The sequence below is a fragment of the Gadus morhua genome, chromosome 3 (assembly GCF_902167405.1).
Source record: "Gadus morhua chromosome 3, gadMor3.0, whole genome shotgun sequence".
In the NCBI taxonomy this organism is placed as follows: domain Eukaryota; kingdom Metazoa; phylum Chordata; class Actinopteri; order Gadiformes; family Gadidae; genus Gadus; species Gadus morhua.
Genome location: NC_044050.1, coordinates 12,208,743 through 12,225,173, shown reverse-complemented (window position 1 = coordinate 12,225,173; position 16,431 = coordinate 12,208,743). Strand labels below are relative to the sequence as shown.

The window sequence follows — 16,431 nt, the reverse complement described above, 5'->3', positions numbered from 1 at the left end:
CTACCATCAGATAAAGTGGGTGCAGCCAGTCTGTTGGGATAACGTGTTCCAGTCACACAAAAGGGACAGTAATGATTATTATAATTATTCATTATTGCAACAATAATTATTATAATTATTATAAATTATTGCAGCCGTTTAGCCTATGGAGTCCATTTATGTCTACATTTTTTTTACTTTGCGCATTTAAATTTCGATTTGGACCAAGATATATTCGTATCACTTGTCACACATTAAACACTTTCGTGTTTGTCTTTGTGTGGGTATCTGTGTCTGTGTGCGTGCGTGCGTGCGTGTGTGTGTGTGTGTGTGTGTGTGTGTGTACGTGTGTGTGTGTGTGTGTGTGTGTGTGTCAGGTGAAAGGCCTGGAGTGGCTGGTCTCTCTGTACAACAACAACCTGAATGGGATCCTGGCGGACGAGATGGGCCTGGGGAAGACCATCCAGACCATCGCCCTCATCACCTACCTCATGGAGAACAAGCGCCTCAACGGGCCCTACCTCATCATCGTCCCTCTCTCGTGGGCCCCCCACACACACACACACACACTCCCTAACACACACACACACACACTCACACACTCAGCAAGAGTCATGAAGAATATTCGTAGCTCGTCAGTCAATCCGTTCTGGTTCTGCATTCGTTTTTGGGTTGTGACAACAAAGTGAGATGTTATTTGTTTTTTGTCGGACAGAACTCTCTCCAACTGGGTATGCGAGTTTGACAAGTGGGCTCCGACAGTCGTCAAGGTGTCCTTCAAGGTGAGAACGGTGAATGACATCATGCTGAGCGTGCAATGAGAAACGGAGGCCACTATCTCTGGAATCCCAGGACAACAGTACTGGCCAGGATACCGCCACAGACATAGCAAACATCTGCAGGGCTCTCCTGCAGACCCCGTGGCCTACAGACGTTCATAAACCCCTCTCTTGTGTGTCTGCAGGGCTCTCCCGCTGCCAGGCGGGCCTTTGTACCTCAGCTGCGCAGCGGCAAGTTCAACGTGTTGCTCACCACCTACGAGTACATCATCAAGGACAAACAGATCCTTGCCAAGGTAAGACACAAAGTTGACATCGCACACAGACACAAGCACACGCACACACACACACAAGTAAGAGCGCGTGCAAACACACACAGACACTCGCATACACACACACGCGCTTACATACACAGGCACACACACGCACAAGCACACACACACACACAGATACACACACACACACGTGTCCACTCATGCATGCCCCAACACCCACACACACACATACACATACAGTCACATACATGCACTCGCACGCACTGAGACGAATGTACAGATGTGTTCATTCATTCATTCATTCACTAAGGAATTAATGATCAACGATCAGACACACTGCACTCACTCATGAAATTGACCCCGCCCAATCTGACACCCCCTCTGTGCTGCGTCTCAGTGCTTTCTCCTAGGTGCTGCCGCCTGTATAGTTGAACTGCATCTCCGCGTATCCTCTTTGGTCATCTGCTGCTATGCTCCATATGCTCACATGTTGTCATATAGGCTTCTTGTTCGAGCTACCAGGTGGGTGTTGTAGGTCAGGCAATTGTCCCCCTATAAATGGCTCGGGTTTTGGTTTGGAAAACAGCACTACTAGGGTCATGGGAGGAGAATGGGCAAGAGGTCTTTTGTTTTGGGTTGATAAGGCATTACTTATGGGCTGGGGACACCTAGCTTTCTGTCCATCCATCTTGAGATGTATAGGTTTTGAAAAGAATGAATAGCATCATAAGTATTCTCTTATCTCCCTTCCCCTCCTCCTATCCGCTTGTCTCCCTTCCGCTCGTCTCCTCTCCCCAACTCTACCCTCCTCTCTTCTCCCTCACATTTTGTCCTCTCCCCTCCCATCCTCTCCTCTCCCCCCCTCCTCCTTTCCGCTCCTCTCCTGTCCTCAACTCTCCCATCCTCTCCTCTCCCTGCCTTTCCCCTCCTCTCCTCCGCTCTGCTCTCCTTTCCTCTCTCCTCCTCTCCCATCTGCTCCTCTCCTCTATCCCCCCATCCTCTCTTTTCCCCTCCCTTCTCCTCCTCTCCCCTCCCCTTCTCTCGCTACCCTCATCTCATCTGCCCTCCCCTCCTCTCCTATCTCCTCCTTTTCTCTCCACTCTCCTCCTTTCTTCTCCCCTCCGATCCTCTCCTCTCCCCTCTCCACCTCCCCCATCCTATCTGCTATCCTCCTCTCCTCTCCTCTCCCCTCCCTACCTGCCCCATCCTAACTGCTATCCTCCTCTCTCCTCCCATCCTCTCTTCTCCCCTCCCATCCTCTCCTCTCCCCTCTCCACCTCCCCCATCCTATCTGCTGCCCTCCCCTCCCCTCCTCTCCTCCCATCCCCGCTCCTCCTCCTCTCCTCCGTCCTCCCCGCTCCTCCAGATCCGGTGGAAGTACATGATCGTGGACGAGGGCCACCGCATGAAGAACCACCACTGCAAGCTGACCCAGGTGCTGAACACCCACTACCTGGCCCCGCGCCGGGTGCTGCTGACGGGCACGCCGCTGCAGAACAAGCTGCCCGAGCTCTGGGCGCTGCTCAACTTCCTGCTGCCCACCATCTTCAAGAGCTGCAGCACCTTCGAGCAGTGGTTCAACGCCCCCTTCGCCATGACCGGGGAGAAAGTGAGCGTGAGTGTTAACCCCATGCTGTCCGCTTGCATGACACCATACTGATCAAATCAATGCCGTTAGAATGCAAAGGAGGACCGCCTCTTTTTATTCCAGACGGATGTAGATTCCTGTGTGCCACAGCCAAATTAGATTTTCTCTCTCTCTGCTCTCTCTCTCTTTTCATATCTTTACATATCCATATAAACATACATCATTAGGTGGATCTAAACGAGGAGGAGACCATCCTCATCATTCGCCGCCTGCACAAGGTGCTCCGCCCCTTCCTGTTGCGGAGGCTCAAGAAGGAAGTGGAGGCGCAGCTTCCGGAGAAGGTGAGGGCTTACCTTTTAAAACAATACACAACCCCATATCTGATATTCGCCCGTTCTATTCTTTTTCTACTCTGGCTCCTCAACCCCCCCCTCCCTCCGCGTGTCTGCTCTGGGTCCCTCTCAGGTGGAGTACGTCATCAAGTGTGACATGTCGGCGCTGCAGAGGGTGCTGTACCGACACATGCAGGCCAAGGGCATCCTGCTCACCGACGGCTCGGAGAAGGACAAGAAGGTCACACGGCGGCGCACACAGTGCACTCAGCCACACGCCGCGTCCTCTCCAGCGCTTAAGGCTGCCATCGGGAGCATGCAGGGGGGGTGAAGAGAGAGAGAGCAGGACAGGGCAGAGGAAAGCAGGATTCTGGAACTAAAGGATCAAAAACACGTCCCCCTTCCTCTGTGCTAACTCCCTACCTACGTTTCGCCACCATTGAGAAGTTTGCCACATTTGATTGACTGGAGAGATTGATTCCCAGGACCAATCACAGAGGAGACACCCCGATTGGTCAGAAATCAATTGGGAGCATTCTAAAAAAGTTGAATTGGCTCCTATACAGGCAGGCGAGGTATACTCAAAACTGCTACTCCACAGTAGCCTGGTTCTACCAGACTCTCGTACTTCACTTCATTTCATTTCATTTGTACAGAGAGTCTGGACCTAATCAATTGACAAACATTAACTCACTTGAAGGCGGGTGTCTGTTGAAGTTTAAAATGATTGGATCTGCCCAGTGCCACTCTGGATCTGCCATAACCAATCGCTAACGTTTGGTTGTGACGTATGTCATGCGCCGGGAATCACGCGCAGGTTGTACACAAAGCAAACACCTTGCGCGTCTGCACGAAAATTTCCGTCAACGACAGCTGCAGGTTTTGTTCGTCGAATTTAATTTATCAGGGAAAAATTGCACATTGTAAATCAACTACCGACCTACAACAACAACTCAAACTGGCGTACGACTTTATCGTCATTGTTCTCAGACACGCCCTCTGTTCGCTGATTGGGGGCCGCTGTAGCGCCACCAGAAAACCAAATTACATACAGCAGGTCCAGACGTAGTACTGAAGGGAAATTCAAATTGAGCGGAAGTACTTAGGCGGGCGGAGCCAGGCTAACTCCACAGTGCACTTCACTCACTAATACCTGACGGATGGCAAAAGCATTTACGTCAAATTATACTCTAAGTGTAGAACTTAAATCTTAGCTAAAGCACCTTTAGGAAAAATATACATGGAAACTTAAATATGCTCAGTTGGAAACATGCCTTTTTCTATTTTCTCTGTTTTCATGAATATCTTCCTTTGTGTTTTTCACTCAGGGGAAATGGCTGTTTTATATCTCAAAAACATTTTTTTTGCTCTGCAGGGCAAAGGAGGAACCAAGACTCTAATGAACACCATTATGCAGCTGAGGAAGATCTGCAACCACCCCTACATCTTCCAGCAGATAGAGGTGTACTTCGACAGTCATGAATTAATAATAGACCCAAGACTACACTAACACACTAACGATGACATTGGCGCCAAATCAAAAAAATACAAAATAATATTAATTAAGTAATGTATACTGTTGATGGGCTGACAGCGAGAAATGTAAACATGATACTAAATTATGAATACAAATTGTGTTTTTTTCAGGAATCATTCTCCGAGCATTTAGGCTTCACTGGTGGTATTGTCCAGGGGTTAGTATTTAACCTGTATCCATTTGATCCGTCCTGCTTTCTTTAATGTGTTCAACTTTACCTGGTTAAATAAAGGTTTCATTAGAAAGTTATAACATTAATGCATCCCATTTGAATAGACTACAATGTGCCTCACCTAGTCGTTGTACCTATGTTTATACGGGTTTGGGACAAGAGTGGGAACACATGTGTTTCTCCTTGGGCCAGGCCTGACCTGTACCGGGCGTCGGGTAAGTTCGAGGTCCTGGACCGGATCCTGCCCAAGCTGGAGGCCACCAACCACAAGGTGCTGCTGTTCTGCCAGATGACCACCCTCATGACCATCATGGAGGATTACTTCGCCTACCGCTCCTTCAAATACCTACGCCTGGACGGTGAGAGGGCGGCCCTGTGTGTGTGTGTGTGTGTGTGTGTGTGTGTGTGTGTGTGTGTGTGTGTGTGTGTGTGTGTGTGTGTGTGTGTGTGTGTGTGTGTGTGTGTGTGTGCTTGTGCCTGCGTGCGCATGAGTGTGATATCACGCTTGTCATTATATCTAAACAATTATCATCATGTTGTGGTTACTGTTATATTTGTATTATCATCATGTTGTATTATGTATATTATCATCACGTTGTAGTATGTGTATTATTATCACCATGATGTTATTTGTACATTAGGGTTAGGGTTAGGGCTAACCCTAACCCTATTTTATCATCCTTTTGGGGTCAGGCACCACGAAGGCAGACGACCGCGGCATGCTGCTGAAGTCCTTCAACGACCCGGACTCCCAGTACTTCATCTTCCTGCTCAGCACGCGGGCCGGCGGCCTGGGCCTCAACCTGCAGTCCGCCGACACCGTGGTCATCTTCGACTCGGACTGGAACCCCCACCAGGTAGGAGGGTCCACCCCCCCTGTATGCAACTAGCGGGACATTTGGGTTCAGCCGTTCACAGCGTTCCCACCGACGGCGTTGTCCACCATGCGAGGCGACAGCCAGCTCATCAGGAGCAGTTTGGGTGAGTTGTCTTGCTCAGGGACACCTCGACGCTCGGCTAGGAGGAGCCGGGGGATCGTACCAGGAACCTTGCGGTCACCAGCCAACCCGCTCTACCGCCGTCCCTCTATCCCCCCCCCTGCACCCTGGCCCCTGACAGCCCTCTCTCCGCCCGCCGCTCCCCCCAGGACCTGCAGGCCCAGGACCGGGCCCACCGCATCGGGCAGACCAACGAGGTGCGCGTGCTGCGCCTGTGCACCATCAACAGCGTGGAGGAGAAGATCCTGGCGGCGGCCAAGTACAAGCTCAACGTGGACCAGAAGGTGATCCAGGCGGGCATGTTCGACCAGAAGTCGTCCAGCAACGAGCGCCGGGCCTTCCTGCAGGCCATCCTCGAGACGGAGGAGCAGGACGAGGTGTGTGTCTGTCCTTGGGTGGGTGGTCCGCCTTCTCTCCTCCTGTTCCACCGACATCCAGTGATGAGTTCCCCGCGTGCATCACGAGATTTACATCGCATGGGTCGAGGCTGATGGGAAATTTGAAGCAAAGCTGTTTTGGGCTGTTTGTGACTGTGTGTGTGTGTGTGGCTGTGTCTAGGAGGAGGACGAGGTCCCAGACGATGAGACGGTCAACCAGATGATCGCCAGGAGCGAGGATGAATTTGAACAGTTCATGGTCAGTGTGTAGTTAATCAGTGTGTAATTTATCAGTGTTTAGTTTGTCAGTGTGTAGTTTATCAGTGTGTTGTTTATTAGTGTGTAGTTTATCAGTGTGTAGTTTATCAGTGTGTTGTTTATCAGTGTGTAGTTTATCAGTGTGTAGTTTATCAGTGTGTTGTTTATCAGTGTGTAGTTTATCAGTGTGTGGTTAATCAGTGTAGTTAATCAGTGTAGTTAATCAGTGTTTAGTTTATCAGTGTGTAGTTTATCAGTGTTTAGTTTATCAGTGTTTAGTTTATCATTGTGTAGTTCAACAGTGTGTCGTTCAGCATGTATTTACAATGAAAAGAGAGGATAAAAGAGGGGAAGAGAGGATACATTGGCAGATGCTTAAAGATGCGTCTTCATCTCATCTTCTTTTCTTCCCCCTTTAAACCAGCCTGAAAACAAAGAGACAACCCAGAATACGAGTCTAGCTAACGCTGCTTTAAAATGTGGAGAGGCAACCAGAAAAAATCGCAAAATTATATTTGCTCTATAAAATGAATAACTTTACTTGAAAATCAGGAGGGACTAAAACTCAGAATGTCTCTCTCTCTCTCTCTCTCTCTCTCTCTCTCTCTCTCTCTCTCTCTCTCTCTCTCTCTCTCTCTCTCTCTCTCTCTCTCTCTCTCTCTCTCTCTCTCTCTCTCTCTCTCTCTCTCTCTCTCTCTCTCTCTCTCTCTCTCTCTCTCTCTCTCTCTCTCTCTCTCTTCCCGCCCCCAGCGTATGGACCTGGACCGGCGCCGTGAGGACGCCCGTAACCCGCGGCGCCGGCCCCGGCTGATGGAGGAGGACGAGCTGCCGGCCTGGATCCTGAAGGACGACGCGGAGGTGGAGCGCCTCACCTGCGAGGACGAGGAGGAGAAGCTGTTTGGCCGCGGCTCCCGCCTCCGCAAGGAGGTGGACTACAGCGACGCGCTGACGGAGACCCAGTGGCTCAAGGTGAGGAGACACCCCTGGACCGGGGGGGGCGTGGACGTGGGCGCCGTAGGGGTAGAGCCGGGGGGAACCTAGGGCTGTGAAATTAATCAACCATAATTTTCGGACTATAAGCCGCGCCTTTTTTCCCATTTTTCGATTCTGCAGCTTCTATAACGGTGCGGCTAATCTATGGATTATTACAGAAAACGGCCACTAGGGGACCTCCTAAATCTATGGATTTTACAGGTTACAGTCCAACAACTTTAACTCTATGGGCTCTATGCTCGGTCCGCGCCCCCCCACCTTTAAGCGGCGGGCTCCAGTGCGGCTTATATATGTACACATCATTCAATTGAGCTGCTGCGGCTTATACTCCGGTGCGCCTTATAGTGCGGAAAATACGGTAATTTTAATCTTGATCTCGATTTTTCAGTCAAATGATCTCCAAACGAATATAATCAAATATACATTTTTTATAATTATTATCCAGAACAGCTTGATACATATTTGTACATTATTTTTGGTTTATTTTTTAGGGGTAAATGTCAAAGCTCGCAGTTACAAACTATTTTTTTGCAGAGACATGCTGAATAATTGCATCATGTTTTAAATCCCAAAAATAATCGTTTGAATAGTGATTCAATATTGACCAAAATATTGGGGATTATTATTTTTTCCATGATCAAGCAGCCCTAGTATCACCCGGTGACTAGTGTAGTCCGGTGTGTGAACACCAAACCCAGTTTCAAAAAGGGATGGATAAGCTGTGAGTGTTGACTTTAAAGTCTAATGACGCGAGGATGTGAATTAATACAAACACAGCGAGGACGAGCCAGGAACTGACATCTGGGATGTTCGTTAGGGATACAAATATTTTCTGCTCATTTGGCAATTAAGGAAGTTAGAAGTCAAGTCAATTGTATTTGTATAGCCCTTAAAGGTTCCATGGCATGAAAACTTCACTTTATGAGGTTTTCTAACGTTAAGTTCCTTGGGGGAAAGGAACTTTGGCTTTGACTCCCTGAAGTACATGAACCACAACATGGAGGAGAAAGGGATTGTTGCCCGGGATTGTCTCCCGCCGGAGCCCCGCTGCCGAGGCACCACCGCCGCAGTGCCTCAGCGCTGCCCGCTATGTCATTATATATTATATGACATAGATATCTATGTATAATATGATATTAATTAGATAAAGAGCTCCAGGACTCCCGCCGCAGCACCCGGAGTGTTCTAGAATATTTACAGAACAGGGCCAAAAGTAGTGTGCGCGTCGCCATTGCTAGACATCCACTGTGAACACGAGCGCATGGTATCATGGCAACAAGCTGCTCAGGGCCACAACCCCACCCTCCTCCTTGACCCGCCTCTAAAAAACGGTTAGTTTGTGGAAAGCTCATTGTGGGACTGGCTCGTAGTAGCTGTAATTCTTCACCAAGGTAGAATTTTTTAAACGTCTTCAAGTACTGTATTAGGGGCCCACTAACACCTATATAAAAGCATTCATAAAGTAGCATGCCATGGGATCTTGAAAGAGAGTTCCAGTCTCATAGGGCAGAGGGGTCGGTTGTAATGAGGGCTTTAACCAAGCCTCCATCATGGGAGGATCAATATTAGGGCTGCTCGATTATGGGAAAAATCATAATCACGATTATTTTGGTCAATATTGAAATCACGATTATTCAAACGATTATCTTTGAGTTTGAAAACGTTTTGCATTTATTCACCATGTCTCTCCCAAAAAAAACGTTGTAACTGAGAACTTTGAAATTTCGCGTTAAAAAAATACACAAAATGGTCAAAAAGAAAATGTTCCAATCTAAAATGATATACAGATATGTGTCCAGCTGTTCTGCCCTTTCTATAAATCATTAAAAAATAATTTAAAAATCAAAAATAATAATTAACAAAAAATCGGATAACTCGATTATGTTAATTTTCTGATCGTTTGACGCTAAAATCGTAATCGCGATCAAAATTCAATTAATCACCCAGCCCTAATCAATATGGAAGACCGGTTGGTTCTCTCCTGAACACAACCTCTGGCCTGGGACACCGATGCCCCGATTGGTTCTGCATCCATCCCCTAACCTCTGACCTCTGACCTCTGACCTCTGACCCCCCGGCAGGCCGTCGAGGACGGGACGCTGGAGGAGATCGAGGACGAGGTGCGCCACAAGAAGACCACGCGCAAGAGGAGGAGGGAGCGGGACCCGGAGGCCCCCGGCCCCTCCTCCTCCTCCTGCTCCTCCCGGAGCGGCCTCCGGGGGGGCCAGGACGAGGAGGGGAAGAGGCACCGCAGGAGGGGGCGCCCCCCGGTGGAGCGGCTGTCCCCCAACCCGGCCCCCCTCACCAAGAAGATGAGGAGGATCGTGGACGCCGTCATCAAGTACAAAGACAGGTAGCAGCAGCCGGTGCACCGACTGGGTCGGCCCTGGGTCTCCCCTCTGGGGGGCCAGACCCCGCTGGGGGGCCCCTGGTATGCGTATGGGGTCGAGGGGATGGCTGAATTGTAAGCTGTGGATATCTGATGATACATGATGTACCAGTGACAACCATTTTGTCCTAAGAATGGGGTCATTGACCAGAACAGGTTTGGTCACTTCTGGGCTGGCTCGATGCATCCATGTGCTTCCGTGTGTCATGTGGGTTACTGTGTTATCACACCGCTCCATGCTGACACCGTTGCACCCTTGTGGTCCCACGGCCGTAGCGCCAGCGGCCGGCAGCTGAGCGAGGTGTTCATCCAGCTGCCGTCGCGCAAGGAGCTGCCCGAGTACTACGAGCTGATCCGCAGGCCTGTGGACTTCAGGAAGATCAAGGTGCACACACACACGCACGCACGCACACGCATCGACCAACAGACAGACGCACACACACACACACACACGCACACACACGCACACACGCACACACGCACACACGCACACACACACACACACACACTCACACACTCACACACAGACTTTTATATACTATCACTCATAGACACACACGCATAGGCACACGCACACTCTATACTGCAGCGGCCCGTGTACATGGAGGTGTGTTGTTGGGCTGCAGGAGAAGATCCGAGGCCACCGGTACCGCAGCCTGGCCGACCTGGAGCGGGACGTCATGCTGCTCTTCCAGAACGCCCAGACCTTCAACCTGGAGGGCTCCCTGGTGAGGCCCCCCGCAGCTCTGACTCCCACCCAGCTCTGACTCCCACCTCAGCTCTGACTCCCACCTCAGCTCTGACTCCCACCTCAGCTCTGACTCCCACCTCAGCCCTGACTCCCACCTCAGCTCTGACTCCCATCCAGCTCTGACTCCCACCCAGCTCTGACTCCCACCTCAGCTCTGACTCCCACCCAGCTCTGACTCCCACCTCAGCCCTGACTCCCACCTCAGCCCTGACTCCCACCTCAGCTCTGACTCCCATCCAGCTCTGACTCCCACCTCAGCTCTGACTCCCACCTCAGCTCTGACTCCCACCTCAGCTCTGACTCCCACCTCAGCTCTGACTCCCACCCAGCTCTGACTCCCACCCAGCTCTGACTCCCACCCAGCTCTGACTCCCACCCAGCTCTGACTCCCACCCAGCTCTGACTCCCACCTCAGCTCTGACTCCCACCTCAGCTCTGACTCCCACCCAGCTCTGACTCCCACCTCAGCCCTGACTCCCACCTCAGCTCTGACTCCCACCTCAGCTCTGACTCCCATCCAGCTCTGACTCCCACCTCAGCTCTGACTCCCACCTCAGCCCTGACTCCCACCTCAGCTCTGACTCCCACCTCAGCTCTGACTCCCACCTCAGCCCTGACTCCCACCTCAGCTCTGACTCCCACCCAGCTCTGACTCCCACCTCAGCTCTGACTCCCACCTCAGCCCTGACTCCCACCTCAGCTCTGACTCCCACCTCAGCTCTGACTCCCACCCAGCTCTGACTCCCACCTCAGCTCTGACTCCCACCCAGCTCTGACTCCCACCTCAGCCCTGACTCCCACCTCAGCCCTGACTCCCACCTCAGCTCTGACTCCCATCCAGCTCTGACTCCCACCTCAGCTCTGACTCCCACCTCAGCTCTGACTCCCACCTCAGCTCTGACTCCCACCTCAGCTCTGACTCCCACCCAGCTCTGACTCCCACCCAGCTCTGACTCCCACCCAGCTCTGACTCCCACCCAGCTCTGACTCCCACCCAGCTCTGACTCCCACCTCAGCTCTGACTCCCACCTCAGCTCTGACTCCCACCCAGCTCTGACTCCCACCTCAGCCCTGACTCCCACCTCAGCTCTGACTCCCACCTCAGCTCTGACTCCCATCCAGCTCTGACTCCCACCTCAGCTCTGACTCCCACCTCAGCTCTGACTCCCATCCAGCTCTGACTCCCACCTCAGCTCTGACTCCCACCTCAGCTCTGACTCCCACCCAGCTCTGACTCCCACCCAGCTCTGACTCCCACCCAGCTCTGACTCCCACCCAGCTCTGACTCCCACCCAGCTCTGACTCCCAGTCCCTGCTGGGTCCCAGGCTGGTCAGCACATCAAGGACTCACGCCAGTCCAGTTTGTTCTGCGGTGGCCTGTCTAATTTTGTGTTGATTACGGTGGCTATCGTGACACAGTTCACTATTGAATACTTTTCTATGCGATGATGATTTGACAGAAATTGTATATTCTTGACTTTAATCAACAAATACAAGGTCAAAGGGGACATATAATGAAATATAATGGGTGTTGTTTTGGGTCTTTGGTGCCCCCACACGCATACAAACCTTGAAATAAGTCTTTACATGTTTTTTTGAGTGAGACATACATTTCTGAAAGTACCCTGCCGACAGTTACCAAACGAGTGAGTCAGTTTCGGCGCCTACTCCTATGCAGGAAGCAGGCACATTTTAATATTACCACCCACTTCCACAAAGTTCCATTCCCCCAATTCTTCTCAACCATGGCCGAGATAACCCCCACTTCGAGTCTTGACTTGTTGTGGAGGTACCAGAGACGTCAGACGCAGTCTTTATGATTCATAATATCCTCCTAGGCGCACATCGATTTTGACCGTGATATTAGATATTAGATTGTATAGATATCTATACATTATATTATTATTATTGTTATTATAATATAATATAGATATAGAGCTCTGGGAGTTCGCAAACGGCAACAATCACTTCTCCTCCATGCTGTGGTTCACTCTGACAGCTTATTTGTCAATTGTTTTGCTAAAAGTTATTTCCAGCAAACAGTTAAAACACCATAATATGTCTACTTTAATGTTGCTCTCGGCTGGTAAATGTAATCTTTGTGTGTGTGTGTGTGTGTGTGTGTGTGTGTGTGTGTGTGTGTGTGTGTGTGTGTGTGTGTGTGTGTGTGTGTGTGTGTGTGTGTGTGTGTGTGTGTGTGTGTGTGTGTGCGCAGATCTACGAGGACTCCATCGTGCTCCAGTCGGTGTTCACCAGCCTGAGGCAGAAGATCGAGAGGGAAGAGGAGAGCGAGGGGGAGGAGAGCGAGGAAGAGGAGGACGAGCAAGAGGAAGGCTCCGAGACAGAGTGTGAGTGTGTGTGTGTGTGTGTGTGTGGGACGACCGGTGGTGTCTCGACGGTTCTCTATGCTAGTTTTCTCTTTGGTAGTTTGGGTTTCAACAGTGTATGCCTGGAAGTTAGGGGTAGAGATGGATGACTTTGGTGTCCTGCTGTGAGCCGTCAGTGAGGTACATTGAAGTCAGCACTCCTCTAAAGACGCACCAAACAGGACAGTCACTCCGCAGGAACGGCGCCATCTATGGTGACACATGTGTCATGTGTTTGGAACCCCTGGTTTCAGCCAATCACATTGAGTTCCTGTGTTTTACCACAGATGATGGTGTTTTTTCAGAGTGTTTTCTTACACTGTATGCTCGGCCTGTAGCAGTGCCATAGTGAGTGTCCCGATGCTCATGGTGTGTGTGTGTGTGTGTGTGGTATCTCCGCAGCCCGCCCGGTGAAGGTAAAGATCCGCCTCGGTCGTCGGGAGAAGGCGGGCGAGCGAGGAAAGGGCCGCAGCCGGAGGTCCGGCCGCATCCGAGCCAAGCCCGTCGTCAGCGATGACGACACAGAGGAGGAGCAGGAGGAGGTGTGTGTGTGTGTGTGTGTGTGTGTGTGTGTGTGTGTGTGTGTGTGTGTGTGTGTGTGTGTGTGTGTGTGTGTGTGTGTGTGTGTGTGTGTGTGTGTGTGTGTGTGTGTGTGTGTGCGCGAGTGTGATTTGTTTTTGTGGTTTCCCATATATTCCCACTATGGATTCACATCTGGACTCAGAATTTGGATACAGAATTTGGATTGAGATACAGACTAGTGGTTAAAGTGGCTATCACAAAGAGTTCTGTTATGTTCTGGCGATAAGCAGTAATTGTTCCGATCGATCCAAACAGTGATTGCCACGGACAACCAGTTCATAACAGTACTGCAAATGTGAGTGCTGTAATAAGTGAGACAGGCTCAACACTATTGTGTTACCTCACACAGCGATAGGTCGATTACACATCGTTTTTATTTTTGTATTACACAATTTATTTAGTAAAGGTCACAAAATATCATAGATCACTATGTTTATGACCATAGAAGATCATATCAAGGGTTAAAACAAACCCAAAACACAATCTGGGTTCACTGCACATACACAACCATCCCCTCCGGTGTGTTAATGCCATTTCCTATCTATTCTCCTCTTTCCCTGTTGTCTCCAGGAGCCTTCCCCAAGTGCCTCAGCGGAGGAGTCCTAAACCACGACTTTCACAAAGTTAAACTTCACAGCTTTCATCATATAACAGTCCACCTTTGTCTGCTCCATTGGTACCAGTGAGTTAATTTAGCTAGAGCCAATACAAGGTTACGGCTATGTATGATCACTTTTTGGTTTTCAAAACACAGTATTAACAACAAGAATTATCGTCTAAATTTAAGTTCCTTAAGTTGAAATATGACATTATGTTTGATATATTTATTTGATACACATGGGAGCTCAGTTTGATGAATTGAAAGTGTGTAATACATTTTTGGGGGATTCTTAAAGGATGAAATAATGTAATGATCATTTTGATAACATCGACTGTATAAATTGTTATGACGATAATAACTCTTCCGTATATTGTCCAGCCCTGAGGAATAAAGAAAGATGATGCCAATTCATAATTTGTGAAAAACAAAAATACCTCCCTCGACATTTAAGTATATTTAATATTCATCATCAAATTAGCTGAGACAGGATTTAGGTTATCGATCGTAACATATTTCAAATGCAGCGATCTGGGAGCCATGCTTCAGACTCATTGCTTTAATTCAGTGTGATCATACGATGAACATACAATCAGTCGGAGGCTTGGCTTCCTCTGACGATCACTGTTTGGATTCCCATTAGCACACCGTTGCTAGGGCTGTATCTATTCCACCCCGCTATCTGTTTACCATCCCGGCCTCGCACTCTGGCCTCAAACGTCATATTCTACATCTCAATACGTAAAGCTGTTGATCCGACATAAGCCCTCTACTCACTGTAGACGTAATAACCACAACGTGATTCCTGTTAAGTAGGCTACTGTGGGTTCACAGTATTTAGTGCTTCTATTTAGATGTCGAACGAGTTTCTGATTTTCTGAAACAGCTGTTTCACATGGATGTACACAGGCTTTTCTGTAAGACAAAGAGCCAGGGGGACGAGCGTTCTCTTCTGTTTATAAAAGCCGCATGGCTGGACGTTGATGAATATACATGATGGGCGGCGGTTCGGTGGGGTGTTTGCATGGTAATGGTAAACGAGCTGTAGTCTGATCCAACTGTTCTTCCTTCCATGTGATAGTAAACTGGAGCATTTATAACTGGAAACCAAAGCATTCATGTTCTTTTTTTACCAAAATATTTGTCTTGTGCCAACTTTCTCATTCTAGTTGTAATTTAAAAAGGTACAATAAATTGTTGTTGATGGTGTTTATGACCGTGGTGGTTCTTTATGCTATTACAAAAATAGCGATGACTTTTTTTGGACTTATTCTTGACAGGATCATGAATACATGTGACTACTATCAGCTCAGTGTGCGGCTGACCCTTTTGGTTGGCATGTCACCAGATATTAAACAGCACATTCTACATTTTTGAAATACGTGTCCTTGAATCGCCACCAGAGGAAAATAAATTGGAAATAACAAGTGGTTTTTAAATGATCGTACATAACAAACTCTGTAGGTGGCTAACAAGTAAAAGCTGCCCACGTTTTGAACTACACACTTTTTCCATCTAGATTCCACTTGGGTTTCGGATTGTCGGTTACTACTTTAACGGCACCGTCAAAAAAAACATGTTATTTCCCATAGACATTTGACCGATGGAACCAGGAGCCTCACTCCCCAGGACTTATTCTTCAGAGGTCTATTGGGAGGGGTCGGGGCTTCCATGCAGGGGTCGTCCCCCGAATGGGAATCAGCAGGAGCAGCTATAAATAACACAGAGGAAAGACTGCAAGCTTGGTTTAGTTTTTAATGGAAGATGCTTGACAAGGTCAAATATACCACAGGCATGCCTATACTCTGTTTCTGTTTCAGTTGTTATGTCCCTTGGGCAAAGAAGAGCACATGTGATTATGGGCTGCGATATGATTTAAGGTTATCTACTGTCAGGGTCAGCCTGATTAGGGCCTGCCTTTGGTAACCTTGACACACACACACACACACACACACACACACACACACACACACACACACACACACACACACACACACACACACACACATATATACATATGCACACACATTTATACATATTTATACACACATACACACACAGACCCTCACACAAACGTGTGTACACACGCACATGAATGCATATGTATACACATGCACAAACCCTCAAACCAGTGTTTACACATAAAAAGACCGACACATTTAAACACATGTATACATGTACAAACACAGACCCCAACACACACACACACACACACATACACACATAAACAAACACACAATACAAATAAACATGTTTGTTCACACACACTGCACATGTATACATGTACACACACATATACATGTTTCATACACACATACAACACACGTATACACATGTCCACAAACAGAAACCCCCACACATATACACGTGTCCCTGTAACTGATTGCTTGGTGGTTGGGTTAACAACGCTCTAATCATGTTGAATGTGTTTGAAGCCATCATAACGCTGATGTGTCT

General features: G+C 48.9%; 1 protein-coding gene across 5 annotated transcripts in view; it reads left to right on the top strand.

Moving 5' to 3' along the window:
• smarca4b (SWI/SNF related BAF chromatin remodeling complex subunit ATPase 4b) overlaps nucleotides 1–15,187 on the top strand; it is a 25,244-nt gene extending 10,057 nt beyond the window's left edge. For 2 of the 5 annotated variants that reach the window (XM_030352810.1, XM_030352812.1), the window contains 19 exons: nucleotides 357–520; nucleotides 695–761; nucleotides 944–1,054; nucleotides 2,400–2,648; nucleotides 2,849–2,962; nucleotides 3,087–3,194; nucleotides 4,329–4,415; nucleotides 4,601–4,647; nucleotides 4,855–5,021; nucleotides 5,356–5,519; nucleotides 5,810–6,055; nucleotides 6,219–6,296; nucleotides 7,046–7,264; nucleotides 9,370–9,641; nucleotides 9,954–10,062; nucleotides 10,304–10,405; nucleotides 12,644–12,776; nucleotides 13,197–13,336; nucleotides 13,947–15,187. In XM_030352810.1, the coding sequence (XP_030208670.1) occupies nucleotides 357–520; nucleotides 695–761; nucleotides 944–1,054; nucleotides 2,400–2,648; nucleotides 2,849–2,962; nucleotides 3,087–3,194; nucleotides 4,329–4,415; nucleotides 4,601–4,647; nucleotides 4,855–5,021; nucleotides 5,356–5,519; nucleotides 5,810–6,055; nucleotides 6,219–6,296; nucleotides 7,046–7,264; nucleotides 9,370–9,641; nucleotides 9,954–10,062; nucleotides 10,304–10,405; nucleotides 12,644–12,776; nucleotides 13,197–13,336; nucleotides 13,947–13,982 (2,613 nt within the window). In that variant the 3' untranslated portion in view covers nucleotides 13,983–15,187. Of the gene's footprint in view, nucleotides 1–356; nucleotides 521–694; nucleotides 762–943; nucleotides 1,055–1,430; nucleotides 1,556–2,340; nucleotides 2,649–2,848; nucleotides 2,963–3,086; nucleotides 3,195–4,328; nucleotides 4,416–4,600; nucleotides 4,648–4,854; nucleotides 5,022–5,355; nucleotides 5,520–5,809; nucleotides 6,056–6,218; nucleotides 6,297–7,045; nucleotides 7,265–9,369; nucleotides 9,642–9,953; nucleotides 10,063–10,303; nucleotides 10,406–12,643; nucleotides 12,777–13,196; nucleotides 13,337–13,946 lie in introns of those variants that run through there. The other 3 variants (XM_030352811.1, XM_030352814.1, XM_030352813.1) reach the window with 3 other exon arrangements.
• Nucleotides 15,188–16,431: the final 1,244 nt, after the last annotated feature.